At 44.5% G+C, this 22,275-nt stretch overlaps 6 protein-coding genes across 6 annotated transcripts; 3 read left to right on the plus strand and 3 right to left on the minus strand.

The window, feature by feature from the left end:
- The first annotated feature begins 10,391 nt into the window (after positions 1-10,391).
- Positions 10,392-11,526, plus strand: K441DRAFT_665309 (uncharacterized protein). The gene is made up of 2 exons (XM_067649480.1): positions 10,392-11,415; positions 11,470-11,526. The coding sequence occupies exon 1, from the start codon at positions 10,421-10,423 to the stop codon at positions 11,222-11,224; it is 804 nt and encodes a 267-aa protein (XP_067500544.1). The 5' UTR covers positions 10,392-10,420; the 3' UTR covers positions 11,225-11,415; positions 11,470-11,526.
- K441DRAFT_665311 (uncharacterized protein) lies at positions 11,360-11,689 on the minus strand. The gene has a single exon (XM_067649481.1). It carries the CDS (start codon positions 11,630-11,632, stop codon positions 11,474-11,476), a length of 159 nt encoding a protein of 52 aa, XP_067500545.1. The 5' UTR covers positions 11,633-11,689; the 3' UTR covers positions 11,360-11,473.
- Positions 11,690-15,154: 3,465 nt separating this feature from the next.
- On the plus strand, positions 15,155-16,024 carry K441DRAFT_665313 (uncharacterized protein). Its single transcript, XM_067649482.1, has 2 exons — positions 15,155-15,205; positions 15,294-16,024. Exons 1-2 carry the CDS (start codon positions 15,185-15,187, stop codon positions 15,615-15,617), a joined length of 345 nt encoding a protein of 114 aa, XP_067500546.1. The 5' UTR covers positions 15,155-15,184; the 3' UTR covers positions 15,618-16,024.
- Positions 16,025-16,571: 547 nt separating this feature from the next.
- On the minus strand, positions 16,572-17,789 carry K441DRAFT_576832 (uncharacterized protein; the record flags this gene model as incomplete). Its single annotated transcript, XM_067644213.1, has 1 exon — positions 16,572-17,789. One exon carries the CDS (start codon positions 17,787-17,789, stop codon positions 16,572-16,574), a length of 1,218 nt encoding a protein of 405 aa, XP_067500547.1.
- A 1,688-nt stretch (positions 17,790-19,477) lies between these two features.
- Positions 19,478-20,497, plus strand: K441DRAFT_665314 (uncharacterized protein). Its single transcript, XM_067649483.1, has one exon. It carries the CDS (start codon positions 19,663-19,665, stop codon positions 20,302-20,304), a length of 642 nt encoding a protein of 213 aa, XP_067500548.1. The 5' UTR covers positions 19,478-19,662; the 3' UTR covers positions 20,305-20,497.
- Positions 20,498-20,658: 161 nt separating this feature from the next.
- K441DRAFT_689118 (uncharacterized protein) lies at positions 20,659-21,926 on the minus strand (the record flags this gene model as incomplete). The annotated part of the gene is made up of 3 exons (XM_067652267.1): positions 20,659-21,607; positions 21,664-21,789; positions 21,847-21,926. The coding sequence occupies 3 exons, from the start codon at positions 21,924-21,926 to the stop codon at positions 20,659-20,661; spliced, it is 1,155 nt and encodes a 384-aa protein (XP_067500549.1).
- Positions 21,927-22,275: the final 349 nt, after the last annotated feature.

Here is a 22,275-nt window from a genome sequence, read left to right on the forward strand (position 1 = left end):
TGTTCTACTAAGCCCTATATCTTTACTATAGCCTATAAAGCAATCCCTACCTTAATCTCTAATGTAATTTTAATGTGGTCTAATACTACTTAGAGGTATCTTAAAAATGCTTATAGAGCTTACAAAGCTCTATACGGACTAGGAGAAGAAGTTTAGCGGGGAACTGTATAACATCCTTAATTTAAAGCTGCGTATCTTCTATAACTATTACTAGAAGGTTAGACTAGAACCTAACTAATATTATAACGCCTATTCCGTTATACTTAAGGGCCGCGCCAGTACCTTCTATTATAATTATTTAGCAGGAAAAGGATATAATTTTAACCAAATAATATATAAGATAAGATACTACTTTAAAATAGAAGAGAATAAGTAGTAATATATATTAGAGTGGAGAGAGACTACCTTTCTAAGAATTATTGCTATGAACCTAGGTGTCTCTTAGCTTAATTGTCTTTAAAAGCTCTTTAATTAACTTTAGATAATTTAGCGTAGTTTATCTAAATTATATTAAGAGGACCTTAGCCTACGCGATTAAGTCATTAGCGCATGCCGAGGTATTAAAGAATGTAATCTTGCTTTTTTTAACCCTATAAGTACTTATAAAGGAGTGTATACTTAATTAAGATCCTCTATTAGCACCGCTCTATGCTCTTAAGAAGTATAGTAATTTAATACCTAACTCTAACCTACCTTAATTAACCCGGCTAACTAATATAATTATAACTAGACTAATTAAATATATAGTAGATATAGTAGGGGATATGGTAAAGGGTATAATTAACGTCGACTATAAGGTAATTATAGAGGTCCTTGTAGAGGTTCACTTTGGAGTAATTATTAGAAGAAGTGCTACGTTTATAAGAAGCTAAATTGCTAGTTAACTAGACACCCTCTTAATAGACGAAAGGAGGCATATAATAGGTTTTACTAAAGCGCACAAAATGTTAGAAACTAAGAGGTTACTATAGCCTACTTCTAAAACTTCTTGGTTTAATATAAAGGCGAAGAAGATCTTAAGGGTAAGGTTAATGAGGCCGAATAGCTCCTTATGGATATAGAAATTAAGGACTACTCTCCTAACTAATACTTTACTAAGTATAGTAAGGTAAATGGTATATAAACCGTTACTATCCTTAATAACTAATTTACGCTCTATTCTATTATAAAGTTAGATATCTTTAATAAGCTAAAGGAAAGTTCCGCGTTTTCTTTTAATAATAGATACTTAGCGAATATCTTCTATGGCATTATACTAGATACTAGAGCCGCAGGAGTATCTATAGTAGGAAAGCCTTAAGTTTAAGCTCTTTAGCAGCTTAATAGCTCTATTTAAATTAACTAATTAACAGTAGGCTAATATATAATTTGCTTTAGTAAGGGTACTATAATCTCTTTTGGCACAATTAAGGTCTAAACCCTATTAGGATATATTACTTTCTATATTATCCCCGCAAATACCCCGTTCCTATTCTATATCTAAGATATAAATAAATTAGGTGTTAAGCTTAATAACCTTAAGAATATGCTTATCTAGGGAGATAATTGGGTGCCTGTTATACGCAAGTAGGGTTACCCTTAATTGCTCCTTTAATAGCTAGAAAGGAGTGTTGCTTAAAGCCACCTAACTAAGTTAGAGTTACGTTAACTACACCATTATTTTAGCCACCTATCTATTTACTAATTGCTTAGGGTCCTTTAGTAAATAGGTTATAAAGTTAAGGTTAAGGTAATTAAATATTTTATAAAGTACTGCTACTACTACTAAATAAACTAGAAGTCCCCTGGCCGATTTAAGTTTACTCTTAAAGATAACTATAACTTTAACTTCTGTATTATTATAGATGTTATATATCTTAGCGGTAAGCTAATACTCTAAGTTGTTAACTTTTTAACCTCCTTTTAAGCCGCACGCTTTTTAAAAGATATTGTCTGTACGAGTAGAGGTTACGTGGTCATGTCTCTAATTAGTCATCCTTACGGTGACTTATCAGCCCCCTATTTAGGCACCGCGATCCTTATGATCCTCTGCGGAAGACACAAATAAATAAAAGAACCTGTTACCTTATATTGCAATTGCAGTACCCCCCAGGTAATACCGACACTGATCAGTGATATCACAGATCAGCTAGGTGTTATTACGAAGAGAGACAACACGCGATCGCTCCTACCAAGGCCCGTCGATCGTGTCGCGTTTGCTAAGGAGAACCCTTCCGGTATAGGCTCTGGGAACTCAAAGAACCGACTCCTACCAAGGCTTCGTTCGGTTCGCGTCCACCACGCAAAACAACCACTCGAGAGACACACGCGATCGCTCCTACCAAGGCCGTCGATCACGTCGCGTTTGCTAAGAAGAACCGACTCCTACCAAGGCTTCGTTCGGTTTCGCGTCCACCACACAAATCAACACCCAGTACGACCTCTTTACTAAGCGCCAGTACACCTAGCAGCGTTAGCAGCACCCCTACCTACACTACGACCTACACCACGATCTACGCCAGTCAATTATATCTAACACAGGAACCCAACGTCCAAACTGGGGCAACGGAATTACCTTAACTAATGAGACCACCGCAGAAGATATTACCAGCTATATTAAGTTCAAAATCAATNAGTATACTNAGTACAACTTTAAGNACAAAAGCCTATGGGAATCATACCAAGAGGACTTTGATAATTTTNAGGTACAGACATTTAAAGACGCCAACAGGCTTACACTTAAGGGACTCAAACAACTACTCCNACGCAATGGGGTATNGGTCTTTNACAAGAAAAGCAAGTCAGTACCACAAGCACTNTACGACGTCGCTCACGAGGACGACCGTACGGAATGGTCANATNCAGAAATTCAACTATACATCGACAACGAAGGATCCTTCAATTCGTATGTTATTAACCGTCNTCTTAAATTACGTTCATCAACCCCCTTAACGTCATCTGCCCCAACCCCAGCTGTCTCAAATGACCTCCCTACGGCCGAGCCTCCCTCGCCTACGGACGTCACGGCTCCCCCTACGAACGTCACGGCTCCCTCTACNAACGTCACGACTCCCCCTACAAACGTCACAGCTCCTACAAAAGTCACAACCGCCGTCAACTACGGCAGAGACTTAGCAACCCTAGCAAAGATGTACACGGAGGAAAGCAAATACAGCGGAGAGGATGACAACTTCNACCGCAAGCTTACGATCTTCAACGACCTTTGTGACANAGTTGGTATACCGCAAGAGGCAAAGATTAAAGGCTTTCCGACGATGCTACGTGGTATTNCTCTTNACTTCTACTACGAGAACAAGGCAACCTACACCACCTTTNACAGCATCTGTAATGCCGTACGTAACCATTTTNAAGGACCGGAATACAAGCGTGGAATTCTNACAAAGTNGAATGCTATTACTCTTAAGACAGTAATAATGAAAAATGAAAGCAAGTCTACAGCGGACTGTCTACAGCTACTGCTCAACGACCTCCGTCATCTACAGCATGGTCTTNACGCTAACCTCCGTAACGACGATTTCCTACATAACAAGCTTATCGTCGCTTGTCAAGATGTCGCTGCTTGCCAGGCAGCTTGCTCNAACCCACCTGCCACACTCACTGGCCTCATGAACAGCCTACNATCNTCAATTGTCACTTATGAGAAGATCAATAGTACCATAGGACAACCCGCTAATGCGTACTTACAGCCTACAGACGTATTCTTTACTGACCGTCGCTACCACCGACCGACGTCTCGACCAAGTTCATCAAATAATCGTTACAGCAATAACGCCAGGACGTGCTTCGTGTGTAAGAAAGGAGACTATTGATCAACTAGGCACACTAAGGAAGAACGTGACGAAGCAAGAGAAGGATTCAAAAGACGCGTCCACCAGTACCTCGCGGATAACGATATCGACAACGACTTCAACAAGGACATAGTTCCGACTACCACTAGCGGCAATTTCTTCTACGACGACTATGGTATTAAGCACTTTATGACTTCAAACGGACCAATACCAATTAAAACCGCTAAGAATATAGTCACGTCTATAAACAACGATGCCTTTACCTATGGCCTCACCGGTAGCATAGAGCCTGGTACGGAGCCTAGTACAGCAAGGCGCGATAACGTTGGCAATAAGAGTAGCAACGATAAGGGCAAGAGCGCCACTTACCTTTGTGACGACAAGGACCCTCCCAACCTTACTGTCGATATCGACTTCCTTAACTATCATTTTAATGACGATGGATAGGACTACAAATGCTCGGTTGATACCCCGGTAACACCTTGTACGCGCCTACCTGTTTCCACCGCAATATCCGCAATATCCGTAGCGATATCCGCAATATCCGTAGCGATATCCGCAATATCCGTAACGATATCCGCAACGTCTGCAATATTCGCAATACCCAAAACATCCGCGATTACTACCCCGAGCACCTGTCGACCTATATACTACTCCTTTATACTTTCTTACCTTCTTTCCTTTTTATAAATGTCGCCAGTGTCTATACNAGTAGAGGTTACGTGGTNATGTCTCTGATTAGTCATCCTTACGGTGACTTATCAGCCCCCTATTTAGGCACCGCGATCCTTATAATCCTCTACGGAAGACACGAATGAATAAAAGAACCTGTTACCTTATATTGCAATTGCAGTACCCCCCGGGTGATACCGACAGATATATTAGCTAGGAACGCATAGGATACTCTTTAATTATACTAGATTAATGTCTACCTAGAACCCCCTAATTAAATTATTTATAATATAGGAAAGAACTTCTTATTTATAGAGTTTTAATAACAGGTAAAGGCAATAATAATTAAGGTTAAGGAAGTCCCCGTTAAGGCATATAATAGTATTAAAAAAGTAGAATAATATTATACGCTATTACGCCGCGTATATAAGATTATTTCTTTAAAACTAGAGGGTGCTAGTAAAGAGCTTATTCTATAGATAGCTGTTAAGGCTATTAACGATACTACTAGCCTAGATAGGCTCGTACCTATATTACTAGTCTTTAGCGCCTACCCTTGAATAATTAACGATTCTCTACTATCTCCCTCTATTGTGTAATAAGCTGAGGCTATTTACAAGGCAATGAAGGAGGTGCGACGTCTCTACGCTACGCGCTAGGTTAATAACGTACTAGGAATAAGAAATGGCCTAAATACCTTAACTACGCTTAATCTGCCACTCTAATTGGAGGTACACGTATAGCGTAAAAAGGGAGGATGGTTAGGCCTATATAAACTTATTATAATTAATAGTTAAACTTATACTCTTTAGATGCCCTATAGACCTACTTAATTCCGCTTAACTGTTATTAAGCCCTACTATAGGGATAATAGCTCTAAGCCTTTATAGGATGCCCTAGAGGATACCCTAGAGGAGAACCACGATTAACGTGCTCTAGAAGGCGAAGGCGATTCTAATATAATTATAGTAGACGTACCGCAACTATAACGCGGTAGAGGTCGCCTAAAGGGATTATAAAATTGCTAATATCTTATTAATTTNAAAGAGCAATTTNTTACNGCTATTAAGAATAGAGATAAACTATTAATNGCCTTTATAANAGCTAAAGAGAAGGCTAACTTTAAACTTGTAAAATAGCTCTAAAAGGAAGGCCGTATTATAACTTTAGGAGCTCCTTTCTAAGTATCTAATAAGTAGGAGATCGACGGTCTTATTATAAGAGGAGTCTTTAAATTTAAGAAATACGACCCTACTAAGTTTAATGGAGTCCGCATATTTAAGTTAAGAATGGTTAATAAGATTAAAGGTAAAGCTACTAATACCCTATTTAAGAAGTTAAGGCTAGTTATTTAAGGTTATAACAATAACGGTAAGGAAGTAATCCTTACGCAATCCTCTATAATTTAATAAGCTAGTTAATAAGTTATTATTACGCTAGCTCCCTCCTTAATAAAGAATAGGATGGCGGTTTACCTATAAGATATTACTTAGGCCTATACCTAATTAGAGACGCGCCTTTAGCGCTTAATACTAGTATACCTTCTAGAGCAAATTCGCCACTAATATCCTAAGGATACGATTATAGTTGTACTTAAGCCATTATATAGAATCGCAAAGGTAGGAACTTATTAGTGGGCTACCTATAGTAAGCACCATAAGGAGAAGCTTTTAATAACTACTTTTATATTTAATCCCTGCTTCCTTATTATAACTACGGGAACTCTATTTAGAATCGTCGGTATATAAATAGATGATATAATTATCTTAGGAGACAACTAATTCTTAGCTCTTAAAGAAGATAAGCTAGTAAAGGTAAACCTTATAGCAAAGCTAAAGGAAAGACTTAACTTAGTAATACTATTACTCTTTAATAAATATATCCTCTCCCTAAATAAGGGCTCTATTACTCTACGCCAGAAGGGTTAAGGTAAAAAGATTAACGTTATTAATGTTAATTTTCTAAAGTAAGGATATATGGAGCAATGCGCTTATAGAGCTTATGTGGCTTCTATCTGTTAACCTAAGGCTTCCTTTAATCTCTCTATTGCCGCTTAACACCAGGAATTAACTAAGGATAATATTCTTACCCTAAATAAGCGTCTTTTTTAGTAAATAAACTATCTTAATAGGGGACTACTCTATATGCCTATTAACCTTTCTACCGCTAAGCTTTTTGTATTTATTAATGAATTATTTATAAATAATAAAGATTTTAGCTCCTAGCTAGGATATAAGATTATTATTGCGAATAAATCTACTAAAGAGAATAACTTTATAATCTACGGCAACTTTATCTATTAGAGCTTAACTAAGAGTAAGCGCGTTACTTAAAGCGTTCTAGCGTTAGAGATATATAGAATGGTTAACGGAGTTAATATAGTAATTGCAATTGGAACTACCCTTAAGATAATTATAGACCGGCTTAAACTTCCCGCTATCCCTATAATTATATACACCGACTTATATTCCCTCTATAAGTGTTTAGTTAAGCTTAGTACTATAAAGGAGAAGCGTCTTATAATCGATATTATGGCACTTTAGTAGTCCTATAAGTATTAAAAACTCTTTAAGATCTAATGGATTAATAGCTAAAATAACCTAGTAGATGTGATAATAAAGGTAAACCTAAATAAGGCACTAGAGACGTTTGTTAATATAAATACTCTACATATATAAGTTAAAGGTTAGGTTAAGAGGGAAATTTAAAGAAGTTAAGATCTTATAGAACTTTAACCGCCGGTTAAAGTTATTTAATTAGTTAGATCCTTGCTAAGAGCGCTACGCCTAATTAATTTAGGTGGTGGTGTAGACTTCTGCTAACTAATTAGGATTTTCCATGCCCAGTATGGAAAATTGCCATTGGCTTGCTTACTACTAGCGTTTTAGCGGCCTACCCGTCTTTATATTATCTACTAAATTCTACTAACTGCCGCATTGTTGTATATCGTCTGGTTTTGTTATATATTATCTGGTTTTATTGCATATTGTCTGGTATTGTTATATACTGTCTGTTTGTATATATATATATAGCAACCATAAAAAGAAGAGTTGCCAGTGTCGGGAATGAGGCAAGTTGCCGTCGCATGAAGCATATTGCCGTCACGTGTCGACGTGGCCCTAGCGTGGTGAGGAACCTTAAGTTCCTCACCCCTTTCCTCATTCCTATCAAAAAAAGAATCAACCAACATCACTGTAACCCTACTCGAGTAGTCGTTATTGGTGAGTCACCCTGTGTTTCCAACAACTACCTCTTATAAGAATATCGAGCTATTATATATGTCCATATAGTTAAAATATAAGTAGTATAACCTCTTAATTTTGGTAAGGGCGCATATTAAGATATTTCATAGTATACAAATACTTCTATATGCGAGAATATTACACGCGCACGTAAGGGGGGGACGCTGGAGCTGTTACGGACTGTATATTAGCGCGTTTAACATAGAAATGAGTTATATTATTTGCACTACCCGGGCTGCACGAGGCTCTGCACGAAGGTCTACACGAAGCTCTGCGTACGGAGGCTCTGCGCGAAGCTCTGCGGAGGCTCTGCACGAAGCCCTGCGGAGGCTCCGCATAAGGCTCCGCACGAAGGTCTGCACGAAGGTCCGCACAAAGTTTTTATATAGAGCCTCCGTAGTAGAGCCGTCGTACGCAGAACGTCGTACGCAGAGTTGTTGTGCAGAGCCTCCGTACGCAGAGCTTCGTGCAGAGCTTCGCGCAGAGCTTCGCGCAGAGCTTCGCGCAGAGCTTCGTGCAGAGCTTCGTGCAGAGCCTTGTGCAGAGCCTCCGCAGGGCTTCGTGCAGAGCCTCCGTAGAGCTTCGCGCAGAGCCTCCGTACGCAGAGCTTCGTGTAGACCTTCGTGCAGAGCCTCGTGCAGCCCGGGTAGTGCAAATAACATAACTCTATAGAAATAGGCTATCTCACGGTTTTGCACGTAAGGTTGGGTGCAAAAATTGGGGATCTGCATGCCAAGGATTCTCATTCGTTTTGCAACAGACTAATGTATTACGAAGCGATCAGCCAGAGCCCCGATCGAAAACCTAAATCTACGCCAGTACCACTGAACTAGTGGTCCAATCTTCACCTCACCAAATGCCATTTCCGTTTTCGAAGCAGAGCATTTCCTGTAATAAACTGAGCTGTGACTAAGTAGATTGAGACTGAGCTGTGGCTGTGTAGCCCTGGGTTGAGGCTGAGCAGCCCGTAACCAGCCCCTAGCAACCCTAAACACACCTCTCCAAACCTTTCAAAGCAGATACTTGCAGACTAGCTGTAGCATACTAATGGGAACCGCGTAGCCACAGTAATAAATATCAGCCATGGACCATTTGCCACTCGATGGGCGAGAGGCACCCATTGTCGTGTCCTATCTCCTTCCCGATGATTTTTCATACGATGGCGGAGATTTTAACGGCTATCCTGAGCGTAATGGCTGGGATTTCGACATGTGGCGAAACAACGATCGCACACGCAAACATATCAACATTGAAACCTGGCTCGGAAAGATCAATAGGCGATCGGAAGAGCTTGCGCCATTCCTCCAAGCATGGCTTTTCTTTGGCCTGATTGCCTGCTGTCTCAATACGCAAATCAACGTGAATGATTTTACGAGGGTTTCTGAAGATGGCCAAAGGAAATTCATTACAACTGCCAAGCTGGAAGTCTATTTTGCCGACTTTTTCTCGCGCTTCCCTCCTCCCGAGAATGACGATGAACGAGAGAGGGTTTTTGCAGAGCGAGAGGAGAAAACGGCAGAATTTAGGGCTACCATGNCCGCAGCATCCCAAATCTTTGAAGTCCTTAGAGGTACAATTGAACGGGGAAACCCTCCAAATGTTGGGGGGCTGGAAGAAGTGCATTTCGTCGCCACTCTCATCGGAGCATTATCTACTGTTGTAGCCTGGGCATACACGGGTCGTGAAAACCGGCATCTATTAGGCATCGGATTTGGTCGGTCTCCATTAATCTTGAATCGTTTTCGAAACAGCGGATGGTGTCTCAATGCGATAAACCGGGTTACTGCAAAGTTCTCCTTTGACATGCAGGCGTATGTGTATGCTCTCGGCACGGTGCGTACATCGCAGAATCACAAGAAGTGCACGATAGGCTATTGTTTCGCAAACCAGGCTGGAGAAAACTTCGAGCCAAAACATCTCGTCCATCCTTCATTAAGCTGTAAGAGCGGTGACTGCGAGTTTATTGCAGCCCCCATAGCGGAAGTGGTCAAGGTTCTCCAGGAAGGTTTTATACCAGTACTTGAAGTCCAACTGAGCGCCGAAACTAACAACTCTCCGTCTTTTCGAGTGAAGAAGGCCAGTAAGAGTATTCCGTACATTGCAATCTCGCACGTATGGGCTGATGGACTGGGAAATTCTCGAGCGAACGCCATACCAACATGCCAGCTCAACGCTTTGCTGCGATCCTTTCAGAACATTCAGGACAACCACGACAAAAAGATGGGAAGGGAATGGGACGGAAGCATGATGGCATTTTGGCTTGACACACTTTGCATTCCTGTCGAAGATAAGTTCAAGCATCTTCGAGATTTCTCTATTCAAAAGATGCATGAAATTTATAAGGAATCGCACTGTGTCCTCGTACTCGACCATGATTTTTCCAAAATGGCAAGAGAGGCTAAACTTTGTGAAGTCCTTAGCCGCCTAGTATTGAGCGGCTGGATAACGCGGCTTTGGACCTTCCAGGAAGGCTCTCTACCGCCTCTACTCTATCTGCGAGTACGAAACGGCGTGATAGATGTCGACAAACTTCTGGTGTCTTATATCCATCGCAATTATAAAGACTGGGTGGTTTCAAGACCGATAATGGATACTCTTACCAAGAATTGTATGTCTCTTTACTTGGCCGTGATGCCACGGAGGTCAGGCACGACATATAAGAGCAAAGAATACAAGCAAGATGACGGCGATCAATTTATTCAAGACACCGTCTGGTCCATGTCTTGGCGGATGACCAGTCGGCCGGGTGACGAGACTATCTGCATAGCTACCTCCCTAGGCTTCGACCCATCTGCAATCTTAAGAATTAAACCACCGGAACCGCGAGAAGACCTTTCCGACGAGAACAGCCAGAAAGATTTGGAGAGGTTCCAGGAAGAGCGCATGGTAGAGCTTTTGAAACTTCTCCCATCGATTCCTCTAACCATTCTCTTCGCTAACGGTCCCGGGCTGACCAAAAAGGGTTTTCGGTGGGCGCCGAAAACCCTTCTTCAACCGAAAACAACGATTGGCCCAGGAATTCCGACCGTTCGCCCTGAACTGTTGAATGAAGAGTACGAAAGCCCGAAGGCTTACCTGCACCCAGGTGACAAGGGCCTTGTCGCGTTTATTCCGGGCATCCGTATCCCAAAACTTGATGTTAGTAAAACACGGTGGGAAATCATCTGCCCAGACGGCGTCATGTTCCGTGCGGGTAACTTTTTCGACGACAGTCTATTCACCAAGACGACTATACTAAGGAATGTTGCCATCATAATGCCAACTCTTCCAGGCCAACTGGCGTGCGAATTCGGCACAGAGGATCAAGCATTTTTAGTAGCCATTAACGGAAAGAGCTTGAATCCCAGAGCGCCGAGATTCAGTTTGAAGATGCTCACTGTTGCGCTTATTATTGGCCCCGTTTTTATAGAGCGTAATGCGGCAGCGGCGTTGAAGGGTCAACGGAGCAATGCATATAAGGTATCAGGGGAGTTGATAAAGCCAAGGTGGTGGCTTCTGGATCAAGAGTACCTGGAAGACTGAGAACAATAATGCACCGCTGAACCATCGAAAATACTCTCGCAACCAGAAGTGGACTTAATCAGGTGCATTCTCCCTATATAAGGTAATCCAGACGGTTAGGACGACAAGGGCCGTTACTAACTGGCGCCAGCGCTATCTTTTTGGTTCAATTATTTCGATACGACGTCTCGGTGACATTCCAACCCCAATTTCTAGGTACTTTAACTTGTTTTCATCACCCAAAATATTATTTTGGGGGACCTCACCCATTCACTGCGTCCAGCACCCTAGAATGAATTCATCCAAGGAAACCTGCTCTTCAAGAAACTTGACTGTGAATTTCTCGACTGGATCATCCAGCTGAATGATGATATTCCGCTCTTCTCTTTGTAGTTTCTCCACCTCATTATGGGGTGTCATCTGGGTCATTTGGGATGGGTAATCGTCCAGGTCCCAGTGACAGCACTCGAAGCTGCAGCAGGTATGTGTTAGACCTAGAGCATAGAAAGTAATGCCTCGAATAATCGTCTCCACTAGGAGTGCAATCTTCTTCCGAGGGTTTTCTTGTCGGACTGAAAGTTCAGGTCAGGAAGACTCGTGTGAAGATTGATCTATGAAGAAAAAGAGACTATATATACATGAGGTATGAGTCACAGGTAGGGGGGGGACCCCCCTCCCCGTATGACTCATAACTAAGCCACACTTGGCGTCTGACATTTCTGCCCGCCAAAGGGAAGTTACAAAAGCACCAAGGATTTGAATGATGCCGTCAAATATCTCCGTATTCAGGGTTTAGCGACTATTTTCGGCGGATCTTGCAAAGCCTCCCAGCATACGTGAAAGAGGGGTGCATCTGGTTGGAGAACATTTGTAGTGGCATGAGTCTTCCGTCCTGAGTTTCAGGCTCGGAGAAATGGGCAGTACTGAAGCTCCCGAGGCCTAGATAGTTTCCAAGAATCTCTAATATCCTGTGAATCGCTCGGTACCTTTGCGTTGAATGTTCTTCAGCCGCCCGACTAGCAGTGACACTGAAAGGTACCGTTTTGAGAAGATTTGTACCGTTTCGTACTTGAAACTCTATAACTTTCAGAAAACGGAGTAGCCGCGGTCAGCACATGCCGTGGTCATTAGCGGTGTGATCACGAGGTCCTAAAACCGGCCCTTGTTGTGTCTCGCGTAGAGTTGGCAAGCCTCACAAGGTGTGAAATAAGGGAAGACCTGGATAGCAAATGTTGGTAGGGGGTACTTGGGCAGTCTCTTTGAGCTCGGCGATGTGCACGTGATAGTGCGCGGGCCACCTTGTAGATATCTTCTCGGGGCCATCGAGCTCCTTAGATTCTTCCCAGTCAGTGGTCTGACAGCAAATACTGCTCGAGGCCCAAAAATGGGACGAGCTATAAGTAAGCAAAGCCTGATGAACCGGCGCTAAGAGCCTGAGCGGTGGCTGCGAGGCTGAGGAGAGGCTGAGCCAAGATTGAGCCAGGTACAGGCAAAACTCCTTAGTACGATACTGGGTATATGGCGGTACATTTGGTATTACGATCTACACGCCCTGATCAAACCTTTTTTGGTGTAACTAACGATAATCTGACTTTTGGCGATATCGTTAAGCTCTACCACCAATATCGGTAGTTTTATGGGAAGGGGGTATATCGGTATTACGATACATCTGGCGCCAAAACCCATATCGTACTAAGGAGTTTTGCCCGTAACAAGTGGCTTACAGGGCGCGCACCTGGAGACGGTCTGCTGAAGCTAAATCACTGCAATTTTAGCGTACACGAGGGAGCTGAAGATCAGCCAGGCTAGACTTGATTAATAACTCACGTGAGTTTGCATAATTGTATTTGTCCGGAATGATGAAGTTTATCTCCCCTCCAGCCCTCCTAACTATTCCAACTTTTCTAATACATTAGTACGACATATTGGCGTCGCGGTCAAGCGCCTCCGGTTCAAGTAAAGTGAATGATTGATGTACAGGATTTGAAACTTCAATGAGCCAGACATACTCTCGGGAACATGCATGGAGTGGCTGCAGTAACCAAAGGGCCAACGAACTTATGCCCAGGTAGAAGTAGGATTAAGTGCTTACATACCGCCTGTTCGAAATTCCCTGCTGTGCAATGTTCCTTCTCTCCTTAATCCTCTCAGTAAAGCGCTAATGACATGCGGTATTGCACGGAAACCGGAGCCCTGTCTGTATTATGGCATTAGATTCCGTAAAATTTCCTTATGCCTTTAGACTATGTGGTCAGCTAAAGTCATTTTTCTGTCTTATTGGTAGCGCGCATATAACGTATCCCCTTGTCGATAACGGTTATGTCGACATTATTAGCAGCTCGAGCTGAGATTTTAGCTGCAGGGGTCCGTTTGCTCAGATCGGATATTGGAAACTTCTCGACGTATGGTAACTCGCCTCTCTACATTTGACCGAATTCGAAAGTAAGTTTGCTCGGGGCCAGTGCTACTAACTTAATTTACCATGCGATATTTTTCTTGTCGAGGCAAGAACGAAAGAATCCTTACAGGAGCATACCAATGGCCCTTAAGAAAATGCTCTCCCTGGTGGGCACAAGATACAAACATCTAGGGAATTCGCCCATATAATCGGTGGCGGCTTCTTTCATGTCGTGGTAGTAGGAGGTATTTTATTTTAATATCTGTCTTGTTCATTCCTCTCCTTGTTGCGTGTTCCAAATCTGCAAGACCTAGATTTCGGCGTTGGAAATAATGTTTGTCTCATGCTTTTTACTTCCGGGGTTTGAAGTTACTTTGTTCAAGAAGCTACACGGTGAACTCAACCAGTGAGATGCTGAAAACAGGAAACATAATGCCGGCGAAAAGTGACGAGGAATCAATAACAGCTGAAAATGGGCCAGATGTGGGCCAAGGGTCGAGTGCTGAGGATGTGATCGAAGTTCAGGGCAACGTCATGGCCCTAGATGGGGATTTGAGAAGAGAATTTGAAACTTGCGTCATTACAGTTCTAAAAGCTCGCAAGAGAGCTAGGGAGGCTATTGAAGAATATGGTATTTTTTTTTGGTTTCAATAACAGTTAGTTTGTCATACTAAGATTACTTTAGTGGTTCGCGCAGGTTACACCCCGGCCCAGGCAGGTTCGTCTCCATCAAATAGCCAGAATTTCCTAAGCCCTTCCGCAAAAGATATGTTACCTTACTCTTTCGCATGCTAACGAGGCTGTCTCTTCAGGACCCCACAGTTTGACGCGACTCAGGTTTTCGATCAATTTATGCGATAGAGTTCCCCTCCACCATCTCATGATGTCCATACAACCTCACCCAGGACTGTCTGACCCTGGAGCTCACCTGAAGCATGTCTGTGCATTATTCAGACTTGAAACAGAGGACCTTGACAAACTCGCAGATCGATTTGAAGTGTTGAACGCTATTCTGATAGCGGCAGAGTGGAACATAGAGTAGGACGGTTGCGACGAAACATCTGCACGCTCGTATCCCAGAGCCTGACTTTACCCCTTCTGTTTCTTATGATGAGCCAAAGGGTTGCTAAGGTTTGAGATGCGGCGTTGGAATAGCACTGGATTGGGTTGGATCGGATGCCTGAGATAGTCGTAGTGAATTATCTCTTCCATTGGCGAAGACTATCCGTAGAGAAGCTATTTAGGATACATAAGTTCCCCACGACATATCTCCTAACTCTTGATTTGCTCATATGAAAGCTCTTCATATATATCATATATTGAGCGACAAATGAGGGAAATCGTTCCTGTGAGCTTTGCGCCTGCTCCGCATCACATCGGCGAGATTCCGAATCCTGACCTGCATCACCGAACACCATCCGCATACACGTCAAACCTTGAAAAACACATAATCATTTGCTTTGACAGCGTCTAAATATCTCCGGGCTTCCTGAAACGATAATTGGCCATCGTGCTGTCGATATCCACACGACAAGTCTTCCAGACTCTCACGACCCAGCGGGTCCCGCACGCATAGCTCCGTGATGGGCTTCACAACCGGCTTCGTGTGTTCCCTTGTCTTCTCTCCCACATTCCCCTATCTACCCTAACTGCCGATACACCCAAACACCCAGCTAACTCTCCTCGCTGTAGATCGGTGGCCTGACGCTCACCTCCGCAACCCTCTATCTCACCATGTCGCTGCATACACGCAACCGGCTTCAACAAGCCGCCCTCCTCCGACAGCAATCTCTTATCTTAACCAACATCGTGGAACCGAGGCCGGAGCCCCCGCCACCGGCAGCGAGGATAGCGCGAGCAGGCATGGTGGAGACAGCCAAGGATCGTTGGAACGGGGAGGTGGAGGGCCTAGTGAGGAGAGTACAGGGGGTTGATTGGAGGAGCGTGAGGGAAGGGCTGGAAGATAGGTTAATGAGTGCCTGGGGGAGGATGAGGGAGAAGGGAGAGAAGCCTTGAGAAGGGTGAGGCAAGGATTATAGGAGTAAGGCCAAGGAAGCGGAATTAATAGCATAACATGGCTGAGGAAGGAGTTTGAAGGTATGAATGAGGGATATTGTTGCCTGTAAGCTGGAGCAGAAGTCGAATTGGAGATACCCAGATTTACTGCTCTTCATTGAAAATATATTTAGGTTGTACAGGGTATGATGTAGATTGAATACAAAATTGTACATATCAGGGCAACTCTCACAGTAGGAATGCCCTTGAAACCGTATGTGGCTAGGATTGGGTTTGGAGTTTGTCCAGAAATACTCAGGGCGTTTCGATAACACCAGGACTTCCCCGCTCTATCAGTCCACTTTCATTGGGTGGACCACGCCCCTGCTCATGTGTGTTTCCAAGCAACTCCACTTTCACCAATTTAGGATACAATCTTAGTAAAATCCAAGTGCAGTGCCATGCCGTGTGTAAAGAGCACTAGGTCAATCTCCGAATTCCACGCCCACACCTCCGTCTTTCGTCTATGTGCTGATACAAGGGAGGAACGGAAGGTTTGAGAAGCTGGAGGCAATCATAAGTTGGTATTTTGGAGCATTCTTAAACTAGGGTCTAAGTTAAGATAATGGAGATGGCGGAATTGGGATAACTCTAAGAATTTACAGATGTGGAGTGATAAACCGGAGTCGACGCTTTAATTTACAGACAGGCAAGCTGGTATAGTAGAGTACAGAGATCCGAACGCCGGTGACTTTGGCTTCTAGCAATTCTATGCTTCCCCCCCGATATCAACAAGGTATAAAGGTATCTCGTTAAGTGAGCGGGAAATATTTACATGTCCAAGCAGTAATGCACCGCCTGAGAACGCATCACAATCTATGAAGAGCAGCTCTTGAAGAGTGCAGCAGGAAAAGATTATTCCATGAACTCGAATGCATCAGATGACTATAACTTGCATAAGCATATATTGCTTCATTACTCGGTGGCACGTTGAAAGACGGTTTCCTTAGTCGAGTTTAAATCACATGCGTCCTTCCTATCCACGTCCCTCTGAACTACAGAGCCGTGAGATGCAGTATTGGGATCAAGAGGGAGGACAGGCTGCGGCCCCTTCCCAGGGTCCTCCACATCTTTGGTGCCAGTTCTTCTCCATCTCTTTTCTGGTTCTGAGTTATCAAACTTTGCTTGCTGGGTCTCTGCACTCTGTTCAAGAGCACTCATCAGCCCTTTCCGATCCTGAATTTGTCCCAGGTCATGAAGTGTTCTCGTATTCAGGATGATCCCATGTTCTTGGACACTTCTCATAACTTCACCGATTTTCTCAAGATTCTGCGCTTGCGCATATCCGCGGAGAAGAGTTGACCACGTAATGTTGGTGGGCTCCAGATTTCGTTTCTTCATAAGCCCAAGGACTCTTTCTGCAGCAGCCATCTGCCTAAACCGTACAAATCCATTCATAAAAATGGTCCAAGAATACACATCTGGTAGCGCTGGGCTGATGGGATGCTGGCCTCTTTCATGGACGGCGATGGGCATCAGCTCAGTAGTCATATCTCTGATGACCTGTGTGGCATTCTTGAGCATGGATTCTCTGGAACAGAATGCGGCAAGGAAAGCGTTGTATATATGGGGTTTTTCGGCAAGTTGCGCAATGTGCGGGTGCCCTATTTGCACCAATTCTCTAAACCTCCAATATATTCGGTACAGTTGTGCGTCGCTGGTTTCTTCTCCCCTGCACTGCAGATCTGTTGCTATTATGAGATATAATGACATGCAACATGGTGCCATTCTATCAATCCAAATCTCCGAGGCGAAAGTAGGAGCCAGGATCTTCATGTCAATAAGAGGCCCGGGGCTGAAAAACTGGCAGTAAGCCTCGGTAAGGATTTTGAGTGTGTACCTGTTGTTTCGTCGCTGTTGGCACACATAGAGATAGTGCATATACTCAGTTGCAAGCCATGGGTCTTTCAACTCTTTCGCCATCTGCGCGCAATGATTTGCAAAGTCCTGAAAATTTTCTGGATTGTCGCTTTCTTTGCACCCTTGTAGGAGGATCGAGTACGTGAAGCTATTTGGTGCCACCCCGTTTTCTTCCAAGAGGTTGAAGACGCGAAACGCCATCTGGATGTCTCCAGCCTCTACAGCATTATGAATTATGACGGTATAGAGATGGATGTTGAATCTCACACCCATTTGTAAAAGCCCCGCTACAATATCGGAAGTAGCATGATATGAATTACCACCTATAACACTTCCACGAATGACAGAAGTACAACTTTGCTTGAAAATATCCGTAGATACGACCGCTTCGGCAGTTGCACCCTTTTTGAGCGCATCTAGGCCAAGCTCATATTCACCCCCTTTTCCGAAAGCACTTGCGAAATGTAAGAGCGTGTACCAACGAAGTCGCACGTTCTTAGAATATAGAAAACCATAAAGGGTTTTAGCTTCTTCAGGGCTCGCTATGGCTAGCAGAAGATGTATCAACTCTTGAGAAATCGAATTTCCAAATTCCGGTGGAGTTGATTGATATATATTAAAGAAGGCTGAGAGGATATTAGGAGCTACTTCGACCGCACCGGTATTTTTCATCTTTTCCACTTGAATCCGCGCAAGGAACTCTAAAGTGTCTGATACAGCAATTGCTGGAGGAAACGGGCGAACGTTCGTAACTTGCAGAAATAGGAGGGCGCGGTTAGGACATTTCTGCAGCAAATATAGTAGGATATGGGGCCAGATGGATGCTCTGCTTCTTCCAAGGCTTTCCCAAAGCTTCTGCTGCTCCTCTGCAGAGATGTCTGACGGGTAGAAATCCCGCGCCCAATCTTCGCTTTTGGGATGCAGTCTTAGTCGAACTCGGTTGCTTCGATAGCGTAGCCAAGTATCAAAAGGTCTGTTGAGAACCGCAAAGCCATCCATCCATATTCGTTCGAACGTCCGCCATTCCTGTTTACGTTTGATGATGTTTAATATCTTCGGCCTTTTGAGAAGGAGTACAATAAGCCGACGTTGCCGCAGCCGTACCCAGGATATCTGTAATGCTTGTTGCTGCTGTTCCTCGTTCCCTCCTAGTAAAGACTTATACTGCCCCAATTGCTCACGGGTAAGACGGATAGCATTGAGACGCCGCAACTGCAGTGAATATCTAGTAACGGGGCTCTTATTTACTGTTTTCGTTGATTTGCTATACGGCGCAAGCCCTGAACAAGCCTTGGAGCCTCTGATTGGCCATGATCTTTGCTTTCGAATGTAAGGGTGCTGTGGTTTGGCTTTGGAAGGCAAAATTAATCGACGCAACTTCGTTTTCGAGGGTTCGGCTGTGGGCGTATAGTTTCTAATTTGACTGCGTATGAAGCTCGATATCTCAGAGTACTGAGGGATGGTATTGAGGGACAACGAATATGAAGGGGGAAATCTCCTGGAGCGACGATGCGAAGACATTTGGCGTTGGTTTACTGATTTCCTTGCGTTGATAGACGCTGGGATGGGAAATCTTTCAGGCGCATCGGAGTCTGGGTCGGGCGTCCCATCTCCTGTGTGATATTGACCCCCTAGTAACCTAATCCTTCTCTTTGTCTCTCGTGTCTCCTTTTCCGCCTGTATGGAGCTGCCAGAATTCCATCTTCGGGTTTGAGTCCAAGCCGTGGATGGGGGAAGAAGTCGAGGAACGAGGAAGGGGAGAACAGATAAATCAGTGTTGGTGAGACATCCGATATTGGCGATTCGGCTAGGGGGCATGAGCGAGTGGAATTCAGGGTTCTCATCGGTCCATGGTTGTCGAAGTAGTTCTGAAGGAGAGCTTGGCGATGGAAGTTTCGCTCCCAAAAATCAATTCCTGTGGCTTGAGCTTGCTTCAGCCACTGACCTTAACACTGCCACACCGCGAACTTTCTTCAATCCAGCTTGGATATCACGGATTCACCAATCCCCAACACGCCTCTATGACTAGACGCGCTTGATAGCTTGTCTCGCGCTAGGTGGCCCACCAACCATCTCTACTACAACTATCATATTTTCATTTCCGCTAGGAGCTTCAGGTTGCCTTCGCGAACCTACTACTACAACAATGTCCTCCCACGATAGCCTTAATGCCGCAGCCCAAGACCGTAAAGCCCGCCTTGCTCAACTGAAATCCCTAAAACGCAAACAACTTTCCTCTACTGATGAACTCACTGACGCTTCTTCTAACGCTCTCGTCCACACCGAGTCCGCCTCGCTACCTTCAGTAACAGCGACGTACCTTTCAGGCCGCAACTATGACCCTGAAACTCGGGGTCCCAAGCTTGGTTTCGAAGCCCCTCCTGTCGCGGATCCCAATTCTACCCTTGAAGCGCAGGCAGAGGCATTAGCAGCAGAAACTCGTGCGGCTGCCGAAGCAGAAGAAAAGGCAGACAAACCGCTCGATTTATTCAAACTACAACCCAAAAAGCCGAATTGGGATCTAAAAAGGGACTTAGATGCGAAAATGAAGGTTGTGGATGTGTGGACTGAGAACGCGATTGCGCGGTTGGTCCGGGAGAGGATCGAGGGAGCGAAGAGGGCGCAAATGGAGAAGGCTAGGGGAGGAGGAACAAATGTAAGGGCAGACGGGGAGGGTGAGGAAGTTGGAATGGAGGGAGCAACGTTGGTGGAGGCGATGCATGTGAGAGAGCGTGAGGAAGAAGAAGAAAGAGGTAGGGAAAGGGAAGATGATATGGACGTTTCGTGAGCAGAGACGGTTCTAAAAGGTGTTATGGCGCCCTGGGGTTCATTGCATTTAGGAAGCACTAAAGTGTGTGCTATTGCAGCGCAAAGGGTGCATGTAACTTTTACGATAGGTCGAGTTCTCTAATAAGTAGTTTACGAGCGATACCACGATATTTGAGAGATAACATTTAAGAGACTAAGGTAGTGCTACAACGCTTTTGCGCCCATATTAAAGTGAAGTATTCAAACTAGTGTGCAAAAACCAAGCGCATCCTTGAGGCGCTCCCAAGCAAGAGCAGAACCTGGATAAAGGAGCTCGTCGATCTTGATAAGCCGAAATGCGACCAGAACCAACGCAGTCAAGAACAACCTCGACTTACCTTCCTCCCATATTCATTGCCTGAGTAAGAGCCAAACGCTTGCTATACGGGCTCAGGCTCCTCTCCTTGCGCACCGGTGGGGGTTGTGGTGCAGTTGGCCTGTAGTCCATTGTTCTGGATGGTCGTCGGTTATTAAATGGTCTACTCCGTGGGCCATCTCGTGGGCCATTCCACTGGTCGCGGATATGATCTCTTCTTTGCCTCGCGTATGGGCTTCGAGAGCGTGAGCGTGAGCTCCGTCGTGCAGGGCTGCGACGCCTGCCGGCTCGTAATGGGGAGCGTGAGTTAGAACTCCTTGCATTTCTTGCTGGGTTTGGGCTTCGTGACCTCGACCTTGATTCCGTCATTCTTTTGGCAAGGGGCAATCGAACTCTCCCATTGCGGCTGCGGCTCCTAGATAGCGACATGTGCCTTGACAGAGGAGACCTAGGTCGTCTACCTCGACTTCGACTCTTTGATCTCATGCGATCTAGGGAAGGTGAGCGAGGTCGCTTTCCTCCATTACGGGCAGGGCTGCGACTCTTTGATGTTTCCATGCGACTTGAAATAGATGATCTGCTCCTACGCCGACCCCGTTCAACTGGGCTGAATGAGCTTAGCCTTCGCCTCGTATTCCTTTCTTTTTCCTTGGAACCTTTCCTATCGACAGAGCTTTCGGAAGTGTAGGAGTCTGAAGATGACGAGGTTGATCGCCTTCGCCGTTTGCGGTCTCCACTCAGTCTCCGCGGCGAGCCCATCGACCTGTCGCGGCTGAATTGTTTTGATTTCCTAGGCGGAGGAGAGAGGGAGGCATTTGTGGATATTGTGGAAACAGAGGATGAAGAATAAGAGGACACTGATCTCGATCGTTTGCGTGGAGGTATTGGAGCATCGCCATCATCATGGCTATGTTTCTGGCCGCGCTCATCTGCTTTCTTGGCCAGCTGCTCGTCTGCGACACCTTTTCTGTACAATACGTTATTAGTCAAATACTTATAAGAGGAGACTCTGGTTGCACTTACTTTCGGAGTAGGTCATTGGGTACGTCGGTCATCAATTTAGGCGCAAGTTTTGGGTTGAGGAGCTGCTGTGTACGTGAAGGCCGCGAGGTGTAAGGCCGGTCCTGCGCAGATGCTGTACATTCATAGCTATAGTGACGTGCCATAGAGTTAGTATGATAGATTCGAAGGTGAAAAGAGTGGAACATATCTCGTTTTAAGCATTTCTGGCAAAGCGTAGTTGCTGTCGCCTTGGAGCGGCCGCCATAGGAAGGGCCGCGATACATATCCAGGGCGTGTGAGGGTTAAAGTAAGAGCTGGGCACCCAGTAAGTCCCCAGGGTATGATGGCCCTAGTCTCTGGCTAGAGATTTGCTTTGTGTAGAGGTCTCTAATATTTAACAGGCAAAGCGTTCCTGATGATGGTGAGCTAAGAAAGCTGAGGCCAGAAAATTGACAACAAGGGGATGGCGGGTGCCAGTTTTCATTAATTAGTTTCCGTGTCTATAAACACAAGTTTCTGTCAAAGCTTTAGGTATTTATTCGGCGCCTTCCTAATGTATCATAAAATCTCATATTTACAAATTTTCTCTACGCCCTTCGAAAGTCCTCCATTTCCCAGTTAAGTAAATCGAAA

The sequence above is a fragment of the Cenococcum geophilum genome, assembly GCF_001692895.1.
Source record: "Cenococcum geophilum 1.58 unplaced genomic scaffold K441scaffold_42, whole genome shotgun sequence".
Lineage (NCBI taxonomy): Eukaryota > Fungi > Ascomycota > Dothideomycetes > Gloniales > Gloniaceae > Cenococcum > Cenococcum geophilum.

What these genes read in the sequence shown, in the direction of transcription:
- K441DRAFT_665311 (XM_067649481.1), bottom strand. Translation starts at nt 11,632, where the DNA reads ATGACCCAGATGACACCCCATAATGAGGTGGAGAAACTACAAAGAGAA.
- K441DRAFT_665314 (XM_067649483.1), top strand. Translation starts at nt 19,663, where the DNA reads ATGTCCTCCCACGATAGCCTTAATGCCGCAGCCCAAGACCGTAAAGCC.
- K441DRAFT_665309 (XM_067649480.1), top strand. Translation starts at nt 10,421, where the DNA reads ATGTCTTGGCGGATGACCAGTCGGCCGGGTGACGAGACTATCTGCATA.
- K441DRAFT_665313 (XM_067649482.1), top strand. Translation starts at nt 15,185, where the DNA reads ATGGGCTTCACAACCGGCTTC. An exon ending in TGGGCTTCACAACCGGCTTC is followed by an intron (nt 15,206 to 15,293) that starts GTGTGTTCCCTT and finishes TCCTCGCTGTAG; the next exon opens with ATCGGTGGCCTGACGCTCAC.